This window comes from Phalacrocorax carbo, chromosome 13 (genome assembly GCF_963921805.1).
Source record: "Phalacrocorax carbo chromosome 13, bPhaCar2.1, whole genome shotgun sequence".
Classification (NCBI taxonomy): Eukaryota; Metazoa; Chordata; class Aves; order Suliformes; family Phalacrocoracidae; genus Phalacrocorax; species Phalacrocorax carbo.
This window is the reverse complement of record NC_087525.1, coordinates 17,889,754-17,910,695: the sequence shown is the minus strand read 5'-3', so window position 1 is coordinate 17,910,695 and position 20,942 is coordinate 17,889,754. Positions and strand designations below refer to the sequence as shown.

Below are 20,942 nucleotides of genomic sequence, written 5' to 3'. Positions count from 1 at the left end.
GCTCTGGCAGGCAGCCCAAGCAGTAAAGTGAAGTGAAGGGGGCAGCATGTACCCAAGGGGTTAGCGGCAGCTGCCGTGCAAGGTAATCGTTCCTGTTGGAGGCAGAGGTCTCCGCCTGAGCACGTGCTGGCTGGGGGACCAAGCTAGGGAGCGTTGGTACCCTGGACCAACTTTAGCTCTTCGAGCTGAGGAGGTTCACTGCACAGCTCCACTGTTTCCAGTGGGTTCGTGCCTGTTTAGGCCAGGGCTATGGTAGCCCCAGCGATTGCGTATGTGTTCAGAGGCAAAGATCAGAAGGCATCATTTGACTGGCAGTGCCAGGTTTTCACATAGCTCTATCTGATCCAGGGATAACTGGTGTGCTTTCTTTGCATGCGTAGATACCACTTATTTGCTGAACGAATGCCGCACGCGCGGTGTTTCAGGTGCGGCATCAAGAGGCAAATCATGCTTTCGTGAGATTCGTATGTCAGCTTTGCTAAATCAGACTCAAGGGTATAATTGGATATGTGTGTCCTGTGAATCTGGGACACGTTGTAGAGGCTTTAGGAGCACAAACCAGCACAGTATTACCATGCAGCCGTGTCTGTAGGTACAGGGCATATAAGAAAGTCTCAATAAGTGTGCACGTACAAATCAGAGCAGAACAAATATTATTCATTTCAGATATTTAAAAATATTATGTATATTCTGAACAGAAACAGGAGATGACAACATTTCATGATGTTTGCCTGACAATGAAATGAGGGGCATAGTACCTCTGCAGTCTTAAGCTGTAAATATTCACATATTATTGTGTCACAGTTGTACCTTCAAAATACAACATAATGGTAAAGTGGAGATATATTGTGGAAAAGTTAAAGCCTCCTCAACACTGAGATTGCAGCTCTTCCACTATATAAGCTCTATTTTATTCTCTTCCTTTGAAAAAATTTAGTATAGGAAGTGATTTTGGCTAAAAATGGCCAAGTTAATTCTCACAGAAGATGCTATTCGGTTACTTTTAAAGGCTGCACAATCAGACACAAGTCTCTAAACCACTGTGTTTTGGAACTTCTGGTTTTTTAAAAATGGTCTTTTTTCCCCCTGTATACCTTCCTTCTACTGTTACATGCTTATTATGTATTTAATTCTTCCTGAAAACATATGTGCTTTTTACTTTCTTTCGCTGTCTACTTATTTCATCCTTTACCATCATTCATCACTAACCTTTTTCCTCAGGGTCCCCTTTCCCTCATATAAGTTCATCTTTATTCTTCCTTAAAGTGAAGAAATCATCTCTTGATCGTGCCATTTTCTCCTATTATAACTTCCTCGGCTTCCTTTTAAAATTTGAGTGCGTGTAAACACATTGCACAAGTATCTTCAAGCTCTTTGATTCCTGTGCCTGCCTTGCTCCGCTGTAAATGTGCTTAATAAACTCACTAGTAGCCACTTCCTACTTAGCAAAAACTAAACACCTCTCTCCTGTTTCCTTTGATCTCCGTGATGCTGTACTGCATTTCATAGTTCATGGATCTCTCAATTATCAAGGCCTGAACTAGCGCAGAATTTAGGCGAACCTTCAGCAGCCTACGTATTGCCAAGCTGGAGGGCTGTAATTCTCCCTCCGTCCCCTGTCCGACGGCTTGTGCGACCAGCTGACACCGGCTATTCACAACCCACTTAAAAAGGCATTTCAAAACAGAAGAGCAGCAATATCAGGTTTTTTCCTCTGGCATCTTTAAGGGACTCCTCGCCTTTCGAGAGTCGGGGTAAGATGGCCCCTCACTGTCCTCAGTCCTCGCAGAGGGGTTCAACGCTCTTCTCTTTCTTCTCTGGTGGAAGACGTTGCCTTCGAAAGGCTGCACTGACAGTCTAAGCAGGAGGAAGGAAGCAAGAACACAAATGAGAGTGTAGTATGTGGAAATGAAAAGTATGAGGGAATTTAAGGAAGAGGTAAAGGGACTGGTAAGACTGATAAGTAAGGGGAAATTATTTTTGCATCTGGCAAACGTGTATAAATCATTGAGCTCAGGGACTACCGGAGTTGGGGGAGAAATTAAAGGAAGGCTAAGAGTATTGCAAAAGAGCTAGATAATTTTCACATAAATAGATACTGGTAAAGATATGGCCCGGGCATATTCTCTGTCCGTAACAAAGGTGAAGTGCTTGAAGACCAACAAGATTATCAAAAATCAGCAAGTAACCAAGACTGAATGGTATGCAGATTATGGTTCTTGAAGTGTTTAACTGACCTGCTGATGAAAATAATCAACCTCTTGTTAAAATCGGCAGCTGCAGTCAAAATGGCACATACTCTACCTGCGTTCCTAAATAACACTATATGCCGATTTTGGATGATAAAAATCAATTTATTAATAATATAAATTAATTGTAGCAACTTGGGTAAATTACTTGAAACCACTCTGACAGCTTCATAGATGAATTCTGTTCATTGTGTAATCGTGTTCAAAAAATGACTGAGGGTTCATAACAAACAGGACACAAAACAATGCAGAAAGTGTTGTTGTCTTTTCATATATTCAGCACCAGGCCTTCACCAAATCAGCTGTTTCACTGCAGTGGCTTGTTGCAGGGGCAAACTAGGGGAAAAAGTATGGTGTTATTTAACAGAGATATGAATAAAGTGGGGCGGAGAATAAAGTAGCACAGAGAATAATTATAGTCTTTCTTGCTTTTCCTAATGTTAAAAAAAAAAAAGAAAAAAAAAGAAAAAAGTATAAACGATGGCAAGAAATAGGTTTACATATAGCAAAGTTAATTTGTAGGACTTACTGACTTGAGATAAATCTGAGAACAAAAGCTTCCCACACAGCATTATAAAAGGATTTGATGCTTATACAAATAACAGGAATACCTATATTTAGATTAGATTGAATACTAAGCAGATTAGAAATTGCAATCCTTGTGTTTCAGGTCCCAGGGCAGCTATGAGAATAGGCATTCTGTTCGTTCTAATGACAAGTTGTGCTGTCTGGACGGATGAGAGCCTTGGCTCAGCGTGCCAGTTTCTCTCTTCCTGGCTACCTGCACTGTAGTGCGCAGGCAAACTCCTGACAGCAAAGATCCCCGAAATTTTTGCAGCTTAGCCTTACTTCAGCAAAGCAGGGGTGTTCTATGCCCCACTGAGTAGAGCTTTCACCCTTTGCTTCCCTGCATCTAATTATGCAACCAGCTGGTGAGCACAGCGCGTATTCACCTGGGCTCCACACCTGGGAAGGTGCTGCACTCAGTTTACTTGCCGAGACCGGTTGCTGTAGGGAAGCCGGAGAAACAGTATTTGCAATCCTGCTGAAATCAGAGGGATGGTAGTAGTATAAAACCTGGCTAAATTGGATGAAAATCAGGCTCAGAGTTTATCCAAAGTATTCTCTTACCAATTTTATTTTTAATTTTATGATAGGTAGAGTTAGAATCCAGTCAGCAGCAAAGAAACCCACTAATTGCTCATTAGGAAATGCTCTGTAATTCCTTTGTTAGCTTTGCAATTTTGCAGCACTTGGAATAGCTGAACTATCATTATCAAGATTAAAAACAATGGTCTCATAGTACTACATAAACCCTTAGGAGAATGAAGTATTCTTTCTTTTAAAAATCTCCCTCTACTGACAGTAAAGTCTATTTTATACCTAGCCGTAAGAAAATAAATCTTTGATCTGCTAATAAAGTTCTAATCTCTCGCCACTCTCATATGCTGGTAACAAGAATTTTCTTTCTCTCTGTTAATAGACTGAAGACATTAAAGAGATAGCCCGGAAGACACAAGCCCTGCCAAAGGTGAACGCTAAAAGGCAACGAATCGTAGTCTTTACCCAGGGGAAGGATGACACTGTAATGGCTACAGGTATATTTTTCAAATCTCCATTGTCGCTCACAGTAAATATTCTAGTTAATCAATTACAAATTGTGGTTTTGCAAATTGTGACTGTTAAATGGCAGCCGGAGCGTTTGCCTTTTCAATGTTAGTCCATGTTTCTCATCTGTTATGCTTTTAATTGTTTTAAGATTCTGAATTTGAGAAGTTAATATTTCACAGGAATGCCTGAGAACTTAGTTCTGAACATCTTAAGTTCTTTTTTTATAACATAGATCTAAAATATTGATCCAGTTGGTTTTACTCAGATTTTTATGACTTGAGATTTTATCTGTGTAGCCATCTTTGCTGCAAACAAGAACACACTATGCCTGCTGAGAACAGCTGTGCAACAGTATAGTATATTTAAACATTTGTGAAGAGGAGGAAGTGAAATCCAGTACTAAGTGAATTTCCAGGCTTTTTTGCTTTGAGCAGAAAATCTCACTTCAGCTTTTCTCAGCCGTCTGCTCATCTATTCTCAAAGGAGCATGTGGGAAAAAAGGTGTTCTAGCAGGGGTACAAGTAGTTTGTGCTGTCTGAATTGATGATGTACGACGCGCAGATTTAACCATTATAAACACGACTGCCTACCTTTTGACAGTCTCTTTAATTCCGTCCACCTATGCTTCTAGACTAAATAAAGCTATTAAAACCATGTGCTGTGGCAAGCCATTTCAGTTGTTCCTTCCTTCGCAAGTTAAGTCAGGGCTGAATTCCCCCTTCGGAGGCCGAGTGGAGTTGAGGAAGCTTCGCACCTGCGGGACCGGTGCTTGCTCATACGATACTTGCCTCAAAGTCCGAGTTGGCTTCAGACTGTGGCTGCAGGGCTAGGCACTAAATAGGTATGTCACTGCTCTGCAGATCATTCTTAGCAGCAGTTTGAATGATTTCTCCAATAGTTGGCTTCTTCCTCTGTTTTGTAAGCTACGAACCGGTTTAACGGAAGTAGAAGGCAGTGACTGAGAGTTGGGGGGGTGTGTCTCACCGAGTCATGACGGAAGGGTTGCTTGCAGAAAGCCACTGCATTACGTGAACAGCCCATATGGAGGCACTCCACTTGAGCGTTGTACAGTTGGCTGGAAAATAGCAGTATAAAAATGTTTTTATACATGAGCTAGTAATAACGGTAGTAAACCTAAATCTTGCATGTAACCCTCCTGTGCTCTTATTTAATTTCCACTGTGTACTTATTTTATTCTTCAAACTAGAGTTGTTAACAAATCCATTAATCCCTTCTTTGATATTTTTACAACTGGGAGCTTATTTGAGGACTGACACTTGCTAATCTTAGCTGTTTGTTCGCTATGAAATGAACTTAAATTAGAGAATGCACTTTATATGCATGATAAATGCAAGATGGATAGAGAGTGTATGCAATGGTGTCAGCTACAAAAGCAAACATGATAAATGTTAAGGCAGTTTTGAGCCGTGGGATAAGCTATTCAGTGCACAAGCATAGCTGAATATCTTTGCTATGTTGTTATTCATGGCAGCCAAATAAATGTCAATAATAAAAGAGAATTAAAGATTTTCATTTCCCAGAGGCAGTCCTCTAATACAGCTTGATCTTTCATTTCATTTGTAATTCGTTCTCATGTCAGGATGCAATCATTCGCCAGGCTCTGTGTGTCATGTTAAGTCATTTAATAATGATTAAGAACATAAAAATGTTTGGCCTGTGGGGCAATTCTCGAAAGAGATACCAATTTGTTATTGTTTTCCCCCTTTTTCCTTCCTTTGGTGTGGATCATCTTTTTCGCACCTCCTCACATTAAAATAATAATGAAAGAAGGAAAACGTGTCCCTTAATTTAGCATATGATGATACCACAGAATGGCACAGAGTACTGCTAACACACTTATTTCAACACTAATTAGGTCTAGTTGTGCTTTGAAACCTGCAGTGCACGGTGTAAAAAGTTTCTAAATGATCTCTGGAAGAATTGCCGCAGTTAGGAATTGTTACCAGTATAGAATCCATTTCCTTTTTCTAATGCACAGAACAGGTTTTTTGGAAAAGCTGGCTGGGTGTAGTTTTGTATCCTGCCTTTCTGAGGAAACAATATATTCTCAATGAGTTTGTGCCTAGATTAAAACAGTTTTTGCCAAGTCGGCCATGGATTCGGACATGCTTGTCGGTACCTGCTGCTGTATATGCTGCCCATAATAGGAACATGCTTATTAGTTGCAAGATGTTACTGTCAGTAGCGAGTCAACCAGAGGGCATCAGTGTCCAGGCAAAGGACTCTACTCTTCCTTTCTTTCCTTCTGCTGCCGCCTTTAACCGTCCTTCGTCAGCTGTTGGGAGAGGCACATGTTCCAGCATTCTGTTCATGTCCTCTGGAAGAGCACAGCGTGGAGCTGGAGCTTACAGGTGCACGAGTAAAAGACTCTAAGGTGAATTTGGCCTTTGCCGTTTTTGTACCTCTTTTTCCCTCCTCCCCAACTCCATTTTCCCCATGGAAAGGTCTCTGCTCTCTGGCAGCAAGGCGAAGTGTCCGGCATTGCCGTGAGCCATGGGAGAGGTGCCTGCCTTGGATCGGGCTGCGCTCGGTGAAGAGGCACAGCCGATGGCCGCCCCCCCTTCTTTCCCTTGCCCCTGCCCACGCACGGCAAGGTGAGAAGGGCAACACTGAGGCTGTGAGAGCATCCTGAACGGGGCTCCGTTTCCTCTGCCAGACACAGCCTCTGCGTGCTGTCGAGGACCAGACGGCCGTGGGGCGAAGTTGAGAGGGGCTGGGTTACGAGAGGAGGAGTGCATCTCTTCGATGAGTTGTGTGTAGGTTGAGTGGGGGATCAGGTAATGGAAATAATGAGGGGATGCACTTTGATCCAGCTCTGGCTGGAAGGAGAGGAAGTAAGATGGATAAAAGGGGTTGTTGCAGGTTGCCAGCTCTTTTGTGAAAGGGCACAGAATTATGTGCTGGAAGTTAGATGTGGAATTTCTTGGGTCTTTCAGTGGGATGAAGGTGGCCAGATACAGCTCATCATTAACGTGTGGAGAGGGCTGTGACGGTGGTTGGTTCCTGGACACTCCAGAGAACAGAAGTATCAACAGGTATTTGAGGAGCAGAGCGTAGGGCAGAAAGGCGCAGTTTATTACCAAAAGGAAAGAAAGATTGACCAAAAAGTTCTGAGAACGTAGCTTTGATAGGCGAGGGAGAGAGCTTAGTCAGAGACAGCCAAAACATCTCCTTCCTCCAATATGGCCCAGCCATACTGCAAAGACGTTTAGTCAGCTATGAACTGCTGCAGTTTACACAACATTGTTTTAATGCCTGCCAAAACCACTGGTGGCTCGCCTCAAACAGACCACGAGCTGCAGACACTCAGGCACAGGCTGACGAGCAACCTCGAGGTCCGTGCAACTGGAGCAGATCATGAAAACTGTGAGAAGCAGTAACTGCATCAGCAATCCCGATCTAAGCCATTCCTGTCTGTCTGTCTGCTTTCTTTGGCTGTCTAAATTATTTGTGTTTTCAGAGGAAAAATTTCTCTCTATCATGGAGAGCATTGGGTCTTTCTACTGTCTGTTCATATCTTCTCCCTCACAGTACTTCAGCCCCAAGGCCCCTTTTCTCTCCCCTTCCTTCCTGTTCTCTGTCAGTAGGAATAATTGCAAGGAAGAGGAAAGCTCAGATTCAAGCTGAGTGTGATCAGCGTGTCTTATAGGGAAGGAAAGGAGTGTTTAGGATTGGCACACAGGGGCTGTGGCAGATGAAATGTTGACTAAATTAACTGTCAGCTTCTAATGAGACTCCATAGAGCACGTGCAAATGATCATTGTCTGAAGTTTCCCTCTTCACGTCACAGAATCATGGAATCACAGAATGCTTTGGGTTGAAGGGACCTTTAGAGGTCACCTAGCCCAACCCTCTGCCCTGAGCAGGGACATCTTCAACCAGAGCACGTCGCTCTGAGCCCCGTCCAGCCTGGCCTTGGATGTTCCAGGGATGGGGCATCGAACGCCTCTCGGGGCAACTTGAGGTGCATTTTTCTATGATGTCAAATTTGATTGTTTTACTGGAGAACTTGGAGGTGTTGGATATTGTCAGTGAGCCTAACAATTAGCATTGACAAAAATGTCGTCATTTTCTTTAGCAACGGTCCCCAACATGAATGAATGTTGATAAAACTCTTGAAATAAAATAGCCTGTGAGAGACACCTGTGATGAAACCTTTCAGTACAGAGGGTTATGGTTTGGGAAGGGTACTGGTAACTGAAAATGGGATCTGTGGGCTTGCTTACCAGAAAAGCTTACTTTAGGAACAGTATTGGGTTAATTCCTGGCACAGATACTCCTCATCCATCCTGGGAATGTCTTGGCTATCAAGACTCTGGTCCCACTGCCACAGCCTTGTTCCGTCATATCCCTCTTCCCAGGCCTGAGGTTCAGGATTTGATTTGGGGTTCCTGAGCTTGTGTGATACATTCATTTCATGTTTCAACACTTTTTTCTGTAACCACAAAAATTACATATGCGGGGGAAAGGGGGAGAGTTAATGAACACATGCGATCTCCTGATTTCAGCAGCTGGAGCTTTTAAGAAACGCACCAAAAATCACAAACTCTGGCAAGTATATATATGTCATATCTATATGTGTGCTATAACATTTGTCAGAATCAAATGCTGTGAAAGCTATCCTTTTTATAGAGTTGCTCATAACATTTTTAAACAAATTACTTTTAGTCAGATACATTTTATGACTGGTCTTGGCCCAAAGGGAAGTCTTCGGAAAGTCTGAGCAAAATCAGTTCATCAAAGGAAAAACATACTTTTTTTTTATTGAAATATTTGCATAATTCAAAAACAGCTGAAGCTACAAACTTTAAACTTGGCTTGTTTTATAGCTTTAATAGAGGAAAGAAAAACAATCCAAATTTAAAGAAAATCACTTCAGCATTTTTCAAGTTATGAATGATGAAATCTGGCATGTTCAGGCGTGAACATAGAATTTTCCATTCTTTTTTCCCCGCAATGTTTGCAAGACCACCTCTGTTAAGGGCACATTTGTAACAACCTCATTTGTTAGAATATGGCAGTAAAGTGGATTTTTTAAGGATTCAAGCATTACAGCCACCTCAGTTAGGGCTTACTAACCACTTACATCTTCTTCACTTTTTGGGATACATTACTTGAGAATGTCTCAGGAAATGCATTAGCAGTGCTGGCAAATAGGGTAGAATGAGAAAGGTCCGTCTTAAACATTTCTGAGTGTATCTAACAGATAGTACATACTGAAATAGTTTTGTGAATTTCTACTTGTTAGTATTACTTGTTGTTTAATCTATTCCATAAATGAAACAGCGTGTGCAATACAGCCAGATTAATATGTTGCATGAAACGTGCAACATTACCGAATTTCAGAGCCTGCCTCCCAAGCTTTGGGTGTTGGAGTAATACGAGGCGTTTGCCTCTACCTGTTATCTGAAACAGGATACTGAGCTGAATGGATGTTGCTGTCACCCAGTACAACCGTTCTTAAGGTAATATGTGCATGTATGTTCATAAATTAAAAGTTCATATGTTCGGATAGAACCAAAACCTGATCTAAATGAAAATAACAGCAGAGGTATGGGGAGTATGTTTTTATGAACGATGAGGCTTCCTTTGCTTTGTAAGGATATGTTAGATCTTAAATATTTTAGAAGGAGAGGTTTTAAGCCGTTCGTTTTAGAAGGGTTGTCAAAATGTGGAAACGAGAGAGATTTTACGAGCTGTTCTTAAATCATAATGGCATGATGCACTGTATGCTTTTGGGGGTATAAAAACAACTGGTGTTCCAGCATACAGCTGACTCTAAACAGAGGTCAGCAGGTTTTCTGTGTCAGGTTGTGCTGCAGTCATAGACCAGCATGCTGCCTTGTAAGCCTATCTATAAAACATAGAAGTATTTATGACTATTGACACTGCTGACATATTGTGGTGGGCCTGTTCGCAGCTCCTCTTTCTCTACATTACTGAGTATTGCGTGTTCTCCTCTCAGAAGCAAGAAGTGTTCTTTTTTTCCTTACCTCTCACAGCTTTCGTGCTTAGTCTTCCAGACAGGAAAACCTTGACTAGCTTTTTATCAGCAAACAAAAGTAGTGTCTCGGACCTAGGGAGATAGTAGCTGGGTTATGTTACAGCATGTACTCTTTTTCACAGGATTACACACTTTACTCTTTCCATTTATATTCACAAATGGAACGAAAAGCTTAAAAAACAAAAATGGATTTAAGGAAGAAGGAAATTTTAGTCTGCTAATGGCATAACAAATGAGCCAGAAAGCCCAATAGATTTATTTTTAGTTTAGTTGTGACTTAGGAAACCACAAAACCTAAATTAATAATGAACATTTGTTGATAGGGATTAATGAATAGCAAAGCTGGTAATACCTTTTTGTAACTGAGACCATTCATGCTTTCCTGCTGAGTGGGAGAGGAGGTCTGAGCATTTTATTAGACAGCTGAAACACATTATTAAAACCTTAGTTCCTGGATACTGGTATCTCGACTAGACTTAAAAGTGTATCAGCTGTTGCATCTCAAAGAATGCATATACGTATATGTAAATAGATATATGTATATATTTAATGTGTGTGTTTCAGTAATTTCATACTGATTTAAGAGAAGAATGTCTTTTCTAGCCTAATGCGTTAATGCACCGGTTCAGCCCAGAAGTTGACGATGAGGCTGGGAAATCCCCTTTTCATGTATGATCACTAGTAATGAGGAATTTTTAAGGCAAAACTCTGCCTCATATTAAACCTAGCCCGAATTTTGGGTGCTACAATGAATTTACATTCTGTCATTCCAAGGAAAAAATTACCCCTTTAAGCTGTGGAAAATGCATGTTTGTTGAAGGACAATAAATACGGGCCCCTATCCCAGTCATTGGGGCTAGGCAGTGTTTCCCCTTACACAGAAGAATTTCTGTACTTGTTTCTTGGGTACAAATATGTAGATTTAGGAAGTCAGGTTTTGTACCATAATTCTAAAAAGGGTTCTTGGATAACAATACACAAATCCACTGCTTAGGTGGTATAAATGATATGATGTTGGAGAGGCAATACAGAGTGGAAGAGTGGGAGCAGACCAAAGGTCTGCAGTCATGGGTGCTTGTAAAAGAGGGTAGAACCAGAACAAATCTATAGTGATACTTCCATGTTACGCTCTCCTGGCTTCCAGCAACCTGTAGCTTGGGAATTTCTGGACTAGAGGTGTTGGCTTTGTGCTGGATAGTCCAAAATAGGATTTTACCATCCATAATGTCTTCTGATAATGAGTGTCACAGGCTCTGTGTTATGTAAAGAAATGCCTCCCCTTCTTTGTTTAGACTCAGCGACTTAAGAATGTTGCTGGCCATCTCCTGCTGCTTGTACCGCACAGCCGGTCTGTAATCGTTCCATATGCAAAGTCTTGTTACTTCTGGTTTTGCAGAGCTCTTGCTTATCTCCCCTTCGCTAGTCTTTTTCCCAGACTCTCTTCCCAGGCTGTTTATTTGCTCTTTGTTTGCTCCATAATTCTGACACCCTGGCCCACTCTTCGCTATGCCTTTTTCCAGGTCTGCTATCCCCTTTTTGAATGGGGGACCAGAATGTTCATGGGCCTGAGAAGTTTACAAAGTGGTTTAATTCTGTTGTCTTCTTTGTGCTGTATTCCTCTCACAATAATTCCTAACATTTTATTTGCTTTTCTGGCTGCCACTGATGATTGATCTGACAGTTTCATAGAATTATCTGTTGTAACTTCAAGTTTTCTTTATGGTGTGGTAATAGGTGGTTTAGAGCCCATCATTGTGTATTTAAAGCTAGAATTGGTTTTTTATATGTGCACCTTTTTTACATTGATTGACAAAGAATTTTATAGCCCATTAGCGTGAGAGGCTTTTGCAAATCTTCATATGCAGCTTTTGGTTTTACTACCCCAAATGAGTCTGTATCACACGGAGGTGGCTCACAGCACGCTGAAGAGCTCCTCTCAGAAATGGTGTATATAGCCTGGATGTGCTACCCTTAACAGGCAGGCACACTTAACATCCAGACTGACTGGACGTAGGCGGGGGGATCTCAATAAGGCCGCCTCCTAAACCACTTGAGACCTGTTTTGCTTGACTCTGGAGAGCAAAGTTGAATGAATTTACCGCAAGTTGCCAATTCAAGTGCTGTTAAATCCCAAATGGAGACTCTTGTTCAGGAAAGAAAGTACTTTAGTACACTGTAGCTTGATTTTTTTTTTTTTTTTTTTTGAGAAATAAGGCCTTCCGTGTGATATTCCTCAATTAAAGCATCCACACAGAATTAATTTGTCATAAATTTCTGATGCCTCCTGTATATGTGGCTGTAATGCTTTAAAACTGCTACCATTTTAATGGTGACCTGAGTGAGTTGTGAGGTGGTTCTTGCAGAAAAAACTGCGGTAGCACAATATTATTCTGTTTGCTCAAACCATGAAGCAACAGAACTACCTGCCAGGGATCCTGAGAAGAAAGAATCATAGTAATTAAGCCTTCTGGTTACCAAGGCAGGTACTGTTCTGGGCCATCATAGAAGGCATGAGGATTCACCTTATTCATTCTGCGGCTACATAGTCCTCAAAGCCCAAGAGGCTGAGGCTTGGGTGCCTGGCAGCTTTAAACTGATAGAAAAATCAGAAATCAGTGACTCACCCAAGGACACACATTTCCAGCCCCTACTTTTCCCCTACCCTGCCAGCACTTCGCCGCCGCGCGTGGTGAACCAGTTCAGCAATCCACAGACTGGCAGAAGCCTACTCTGGAAGGGTGCTGAGCTCTCTGAACCAGCTCACTGCAGGGTCCAGATGAGTCCTAGTGCCAGCATGGGAGGACAGAAGGCAGGATTTGCAGTAGGGGACAAGGATGAGACTCTAATATCTGCAAGCCATAGCGGCTAACGTTGCTGTGGAGCCTCACTCTGGGGCATAAAATATGACATTACATTTTGGACTTCCATCTAGCAACCAAGGCTGGCGTTCCAAACTTGGAAGGAACGTTGCTCCAGGATCAGCTGGTAATATTGTAGAATTATGTCTGCAAAGCAAAGAGCAAACAGGGGGACAGAGCCATGAATATACTCTCAGAAGGGAAACAATCTCTTTGACATCTCATATGCTGACGACCAATGATTGTATCATAGAACTGTGTTAAAAGAATGGTGGGGCAGCAGAATCGGTCATTCAGTGCTTGGGAAGCCCTGGAACTAACGACAGCCTCCCAGATGTGATTCGTGCTTTTCATGCATGCATGTTTTGAGGTAACTTTGCCAAGGTTATCCCCGATTTTCTGAAAGTAGCACCTACCCCTCCCCATGTACACCAAACATGAAATTCTGGTGACTTGTAGTTTTTCAGCAACTGTTTTTGCAGCTACTATGTTATGTCAGTCTAAATATATCTTTCTGACTTTTTGAACAAACTGAAGAACATCCAAAACTACAGTATTCTCTTGCATATAAAATAATTATCCTACAAACTTTTCATTAAGTTTATGCTTTAAGTTTAAAGTTCAGCATTGCCTTTTTCTGTACGTGCATTCTGTGTTGCTGCAATGTTAAGTATCGGATGCTACGCATTTCTCCTTAAAAACGTACGGTTTAATGAGTTGAAATCTGAAAACCCATGCTTTAAAGGTTTACAGTGCATAGGCTTCTCACCTCCCGATGCTTAGGCTCAAATCATACTAACAGGGTGGCTGTTACTATGTTAGTAATCAGGGTGGCCGATTAGGAAATCAATCAGATAGTAATTTTTTTTTACTGACAATTTTTAAGAAATATATTTTGTCTTTAGCCTAATTTGTTGTGATTATTTTTCTCATTGTAAGAAATTAAATGTATGGCTTGTTCAGCAGGTTTCATAATAGATCAATAATTTGTTGGCTTAACCTTTTTTTTCCTGCGGAGATGTGGGAAGATCAATGTCTGTAGTGCCCTAGGTCATGATCGATACTTTTAATAAAACTTCCTTTTTTTTTTTTCCTTTTCTTTTTTTTTCTTGTTACCTTTGTACGGTTTTGCTTTTATTAATGAGCTTTTCCTTTAGTTTCAGACCATTAATGGTTTTCAGATAATGTCATACTGCCCAAGGTCAAGGCCAGTTTGAACTTATAACTCTACTTATCAGTGATTAAATCTATTGGATGGGCTTAGATGTGTTAAAAGACATAAGAGTTTGAAGCACTGCTTTCTAGAGGCTCAAAGTTAAAACAAAATCTCAATCTTTTGGGAGGATAACACATTAAGGCTTTTTCTTCATTTCCTTCTTAAACAAATAACGATTGTCTTATTTATGGATCTCATGTTGGCATTAACATCGCAAGTGCCTACTGCGGCCTTGACTGCTCTTCAATCAAAGATATTAAATGCTCCATATCGAGTTTTATAATGGTATTATTGCTCATTTTGCAACACCAGTTTGAAACAGGGTAACACATCTTTTGTTCTTTGCTGAAATTCCGGATGGGAGGGTAGCAGCTTAGCAGAGTATGTGTCATCAGCTGGAGTGCTTGCAGAGCATGTGATATTCTTGTCTCTGGGGCTCAACCCAGCGTCTTTTGAAATCAATGGAAAGATCTCATTAACTTCATTGGATATCGATTATGGCCATGGAGAACTTAAAACGTTCATGAATATTAATGGTTTGTACTGATCCATGTGTCTTCTTGTGTGTGGTACCTTGTCTGCAGTCTCCGGTTCTGTCTTTGTGGTCTACCTAGAGGTTATACAGAAAGTGAACTCTACATATGCTGGAAGGCTTGATAACACGCTTTCCCTTAAGGTATCTTCTTTGTTGTCTGTTACAAATGAGGTGCATAAAGAGCTGCACCCTTTGACCACTGGCACCTAGACAGAATATATTCCATATAAGATCATCTTTTTCCATTGTTTTGTCAGTTTTAGCCTTTTTTTTATTAGGCAGCCGTTCACTTCATAACAAATCATCACAGAGGAGTTTGAACAGCAGAAGCTCTACTCAGAAGGTGCCCTACAGACTCTGATAGCCTATCATCTTTAATTCAGAGGTTCTATTTCCCATCTTGTGATTACAGTTGAATGAACATTGTAGAAAAGTTTAAATTGTAGCTATCCGTGCCATGCTTTTGCCATAAATGATGGAAGTTAGGTTTTCAAGCCTCTAATCTTCACCTGCTCAAATAGTGACTATTAAATAATTGCACAGGGTGGAAGGAGAGTAAAATGTGGGTATGTATGGTGACCTTGGGCAAAAATTAACTGCAGGAACTGACCCTTTGATTAGAAGTTTCTCTGCTGTCGCACCCAGTTGCAGGCAGTAGGAGTTGTAGGAAATAGGTGGCTGAATGGAAGACAAGTCCTTAGCTCCAAGAGGGTCAGAGCAGAGATCCTGGCTAGTGGAAAGAGTGGACACGGGAGGTTTGAATGGGTCCTGCTTCGCCTGACTTCGGGGGTCTAGGATTCATTTTGTGTAAGATGACAAAACATCTAGAGTTGGTGTTGTGGGGGGGAGGTTAACTGGAGCTCTCGGAAATGGTTAATTGTCCAGAAGCAGAATTGTGAGATTTCCTGACCGGTTGGCTCAGTGATTTCCACAGTAGGTTTTCCAGATAAAGCAAAGTGGAAATTACATAAATGCCGTATCTGAAAAGCAGGCCGTGCATGTTACTCGTATGCCAATGACCTGGCCTTGGCACACCTGAGCACAATACAGGCTATGAAGTGGCAGTTTGGATTTGAACCTCTGGATACCACAGAAATAACATTCATGTAGCTGATCCCGTTTGAATGAAAGTGGGCTCTGGCTTACTTTAACCATAGCTGTTTTCTTTGTTATGAGTAGTAAAGTGAGTAGAGTAAGCGGACCTGACCTAAAATGTACAGACAGCAGGTTTAGTGAATACAGTAAACATAGGCTATTTTAATATTGTTTGGTTTCTGGCTATACCTACTGAATGATATAATACTAATGTTTGTTTAAAAAGAATACACAGGGTCGTCAGAAACCAGGTTTAAAGTTTGGAGGGCTGCTTGCGTTGCTTTTGTTTGCCGTACTCTGCTCCCCTGTGCCCCCCGCCGCCCCCCTGGCCCGTCCCGATTCCTCTCCCTGCCCCAGTGATTAGCAGTCAGAACTAAATCAGAGAGGAGTCTATGGAACCAAATATTTATGTCCCTGGTAATCCGACACTGTGATATTGTACTGTGAACCTGAAAAGATGCCAGGCCAGGCATTGTGGCTCGTAGCAATTGGTCACGAATGAAACCGCCGAACTCCACTCCAAATTGTTGGCTTTACAAATTTGGTAATAAGTACGTTTCCTGACAGCATATAGAAGTGCAATAGACTGCGCGTGCCCTCTCTCTCCTCCCCACCTGCCCCGTCGCAGAATGCTGTTTGTACAGGAGATTGTTGTTGCCGACATCTGAGTAAGAATTTTTAGGAGCAGTTGGCTATCAAACGATGGCAAATTTAAAGGTTATGCAAATTGTGCCAGTACAGCCCAGCTTGTTTCAGCCCTCTTTCCTCTATTATCATATCAATTGAGTCAGCTCATAGTAGACAAAGCAAGGTTATGGGAACCACCTAGAGCATCATGCGCCATTAAACATCAATGCAGCACACACGAACATCTGCAACAACGATCTTATTAACAGAGGGTATAACGGAAGGCAATAAACAGCTTTCTTAGCCACTTAATTGTAAAAAATTTAATAACCTAATACTTGCATTATTTATCAACAGCAAGTTGGTCAAAAATTATGCGGTTGTGTTGGATTAGATTACCATACCTACTGCACGCTGTAAATTACTACAAAAATACGAAAACCCATTTGTGAGCAGTTAAACACTGTAGTTAGTAGAGTGCTAAAAATGCTATTTTCTTTTAGTCTCTGGTGCGTCATGGAATAGAAGTACCTGCTTTTTGCACTGCCATTTTTATATTTGGCTAAAAGCAAATATAAGGAACCTAAAGATTGTTTTTGGATGTCCTGCTTAATTAGACAGCTTAAACACTTCAGAAATCAGAACCCATAAAACGGTCTTTGTGCGTGCAACCAAAACAGATGTTCGGAAGAACAAAGTAAAGCGCGTTAGACATCCATGCTGGATATGTATTGCGTGTTGGCTTCTGGGGTGGTCACTGGTCTAGAAGGTGAGAGCATGTGAAGCTGTGATCTCAACTGGCTTAGGGAGATTAATACAGAAATTAAAATATGTTAGAAATCAATGATAAAGGGAAATGAGGTTTGGTTCTTCAAGGGCAAGCCAAACTGCTAAGGACAGGCTAGGAGTGGAGCGCACCCTTTGCTGGAATCAGATAAATCGGTGGGGAGTGACAGCCCTGCTGACCCTGGGACTGGGGGCACTGGTGCGTTCCCTGGTTTCGGTTAACAGGGAACTGGAGGCCTGTCGCTCGTGTGCGGGAGGGGACAGTGCGGGAGGCCACGCACTCATAGGAGGTTAGAGTGGCAGGAGGAAAGCACCGCTCTTCCGACTTCAGATGGAATGTGCCAAATGTGCGGGCATTTAAGAATTGAATCAGAAAAAGGAAGTACAAGGCTGGATGAGTAAAGCCATACAGGCTCAAAGGTCCGGGTTTGACAAGTGCATTCAGTGGAAAAACCTGCTGCCAAGCAGCTTTGTTCCTTCCTGGTGCTGCCACCGAGTAGCAGCTATCGGATCAGGTTGGTGTTTACATGGAAAAAGAATGAAGCCATCTAATTTTTTGTTGGCATAAAAATCCACATTGTGCTGGGATCATCGGCTGTGGTCGGCCACCGGGTCACCAGGAGGCACCTCGGTTGTTTGTTGCTTCTTCAACAGGCAACAGAGAAGGATGGAAGGGAAGAGGGTGAATGAAAAGGCAGTGAAGGGCAAATATGAGTAAAAGCATGGCACAAGTATAAACTTGGCAAGTTAAGCGTTACAGAAGTTAATTTTGTTTCTGTAAGAAGATGAAAGCTTTTATTCAAAAATGTTAAATTCAAACTATTTTTTTTAATCTGTTTATTTATTTCCTCTATGAAAAGATGGCAAAAAAAGCAGGCAGTATGTCTAAAAAAAATAAGTATATGTTTTTTGCTGAAGTGGTTTTAAAAGGAACCAGAAATAAGCATTTTCCAATTTTTTTCCACATGTTTAAGTTACAGTTCAAATGATGCCTCTCTGTAGGTTAACCAGAGTTTTTCCCTGTATGTCTGTCTGGTTTTTAAAGCAGTATCTGCTTCTTGCCTTTCTTCATAACTTTTCATAACTTCATGATATCAGCAGAGTGCCCACATTTTATTTATAGGTATCTGTTTACTTGCTTACCAACCTTGGGTTTCAGATTAGAAACTCTTCAGAGCAGGAACCTGGTTTTTTTTCTTGTTCTAATACATCTCTTGGTGTTCGCCTTGACAATGGGAGAATACAAATGAGGTTTGGAGGATCGCAAGTCGAACTTGACTGTACAAGTCGACTAAAGGTTTATGATTTTTAATATGTCTTATTGCTTCTAAAAAGAAGATCAATTCATTGGTTTGGTTTTTTAGGTTGACATAGCTTAAAACTGAATGATTCGGCAATTTAATACTACAGAAATAAAACTTTAAAGAAAAGTAACTGCGAGTGACAGGCGATGGCAGGAGTTTGACACAGTCCCGCAGATATGGAGGCTGGAAATTTTTTATTTGTCTGCTAGGTTGGTTATTTTGGTTCTGTCAAGCAGCCGGCTTTTATAGCACTGGGGTTTGCGTTGCACGACAGTAGTGCGTGCGGTGTAAAACCTGCCTGTTACCTTTATGAGCGCCTCTGTGCTGCTGCCGTGCCTTCGAGGGCTTGTTGCACAAACATACGATTCAAAAGCTCTTGCTGGAAACTCTTTGTCAGAACTGCTATTATAGTAACTGTATCCCAATTAATTTAGTTCACTATGTAGTCGGTGTTGTATAAATTCAGGGTTGCATGATTTACATTAAAATGTATATGAAATTATTTAAAAGGTGGTAGATTGACCGTCCTACTTACAGCAATGGTTAGGTAATACTTTTAAACTGATTAAGTGATACTACAGAGCTCATAGTTTGGGTTGTTTAATTATCTAAGAAATGATCTGTAACTAATTTAGGGGAAAAATAAACTCATTCATTTGGGGCCAAATTCACTTTCTAGACTGGAATAACGCTTAAAGGATTCTGTTAAAAACAGTGGAGTTGCTCTGTTTTTAACTGGCATTTTAAGAGTAGAATATATTCCCATTGAGATTAGAACAAATTTCGGCCTCCACTGCAGTGACATCTTCCAATAGATTTAAAACCTGCGAAAGCCTGAGAATTCATTTAGCAAGAATGTTTCATTCTTCAAAAATAAGTAGTCCAGGGAGATCTTAATTAAAGGCAACACAGTATTTGCAAATACAGCATAAGAAATAAAAAACAACTAAAAATTCTAGATCTGATCTCTGAGTTAAAAGGATGAAAAAATAAAATTTCTACATGTAATTTAAAGGCAATGCTGTAGAATTTCTACGCTATACCTACCTCAGCAATGTCAAACTAGTATCAGTTGGGTTTTTTTAAGGAGAAATATATATATACGCATTAACTTATTTTTAGTAATGTTTCTAGGGAAGGCTGTCTCTCTCATTCTGATGGACTGATTGTATTTATGAAGCTAAATATAAATTCTCCCAGAAGAAAAATCTCCTTCAGAACTGCTCTGTAGTGACCTAATGCTCACTCCTTCTCTTTTCAGTCTTACTGATGCTCAAGTAAAATAGAAGTGCCTTGGGCCCATTCCTGCCTCCACTGACGACCCATGCTTCTCGGATTATCATGTAGCATAAACAAAGCTGTCATGTAACATGGCATTTATTTAAATGATGTGATTTCTGTGTTCACCGCTCTGAAACTGAGGTATAGCTGAGAAAGCTTGCAAGTTTTGACAGGTGTGTTTGCCCCGCCAGGGCAATATGCTTAACATATAAAAAAATGCAAGGCATAATACAGTTTTTGACCTGCGCAAAATCAAATATATAATGTGGTTTTCTCCTTTTTTTTAGCCCATGCCCTGATAAGCTTTTGCGTAGGAATTTCTTTGACCTGATGATAGGTCGGTATTTGTCAGAACATTCTCCCATAGGACAGTGTTTTGATGGTCCAGCAAGGCAGTGGTTTAAAATAAGTCTATAGAATACCATGAAATGGAGTACAAACATGCTAGTGTGGGGGTCAGTGCAAAGCGAAGCGCACCGTCTGCTTTATGAACTGAAAGTCGCTTTATTTTTGCACAGTCCCCATGGCGAAGTTTCGGAAGGTTGAGGAGCATACGTAAGCTCGAATGTGTATGTGGGTGTAACTCGGGCGTACATATGTGATGCATTCTTTACATTAGACGTTGACATTCCAACTGTCATCATTTGTGTTCCCAATTCTTGAGGTGCCTATTTGCAAATAGAAATAGATTTGTTTGTATTTCCCGTTCCCATACGCAGCTCTAAACGTAATAGGGTGGTGAGGGGGGGCGGTTTGGCTTGGTTTTTGACACGTGAGGATCAATAAGACGTCCAGTGGCCGCTCCAGCACATGCAGGATTTGCAGTGCAGGAAGAGATGTCTGGGTTTGTTGATGTCCAAGGCGAGACCAGGTTTTGTGTCGCCCCGTGCGTTCAGCGCTGTGGCGGGGCTCACTGCAGCAGCACACGCTCTCCATAGAGGCTAGATCTTACAGCTCCCAGGCTGCCTTCATTGTAACCCGCCTCTTCTGTCTTCAGGGCTGATTTCGACCTGAGTTCTTCACCGTAATTCCAAGGCAGTCATTGTTTTGGATCAGTGAAACATCTGCAGAAGCTTTTCTTAATTTTGGTGCCTATGACTTCACACCCTTTGCCTTTCCCGAGTCCTCAGCTCTTTCCTGGCCCGGACAGAGATCACAGGAGAAGGATTTAGCTCTGAACACTACCTTATGCCTTCAGCAGCCATGCCGAGTTAGAGGAGTGCCTTTTCTGGCAGTTCAGTGGGCGCAGTTTCAGCTCCCTCTGAAATCTCTGCCTAGCGGGCAAATGGCAGTACTCTTGTGTTGCTTTTTCAACAGAGTTCATTGCCGTTCTAAACCTTAAACATTGTGACACA

At 41.4% G+C, this 20,942-nt stretch overlaps 1 protein-coding gene across 5 annotated transcripts in view; it reads left to right on the top strand.

Annotated features, from left to right (window-relative positions):
* ADK (adenosine kinase) overlaps window positions 1–20,942 on the top strand; it is a 298,228-nt gene that overhangs the window by 253,019 nt on the left and 24,267 nt on the right. For all 5 annotated transcript variants that reach the window (XM_064464970.1, XM_064464969.1, XM_064464967.1 and 2 more), the window contains one exon: window positions 3,733–3,847. In XM_064464970.1, the coding sequence (XP_064321040.1) occupies window positions 3,733–3,847 (115 nt within the window). The remainder of the gene's footprint in view (window positions 1–3,732; window positions 3,848–20,942) is intronic.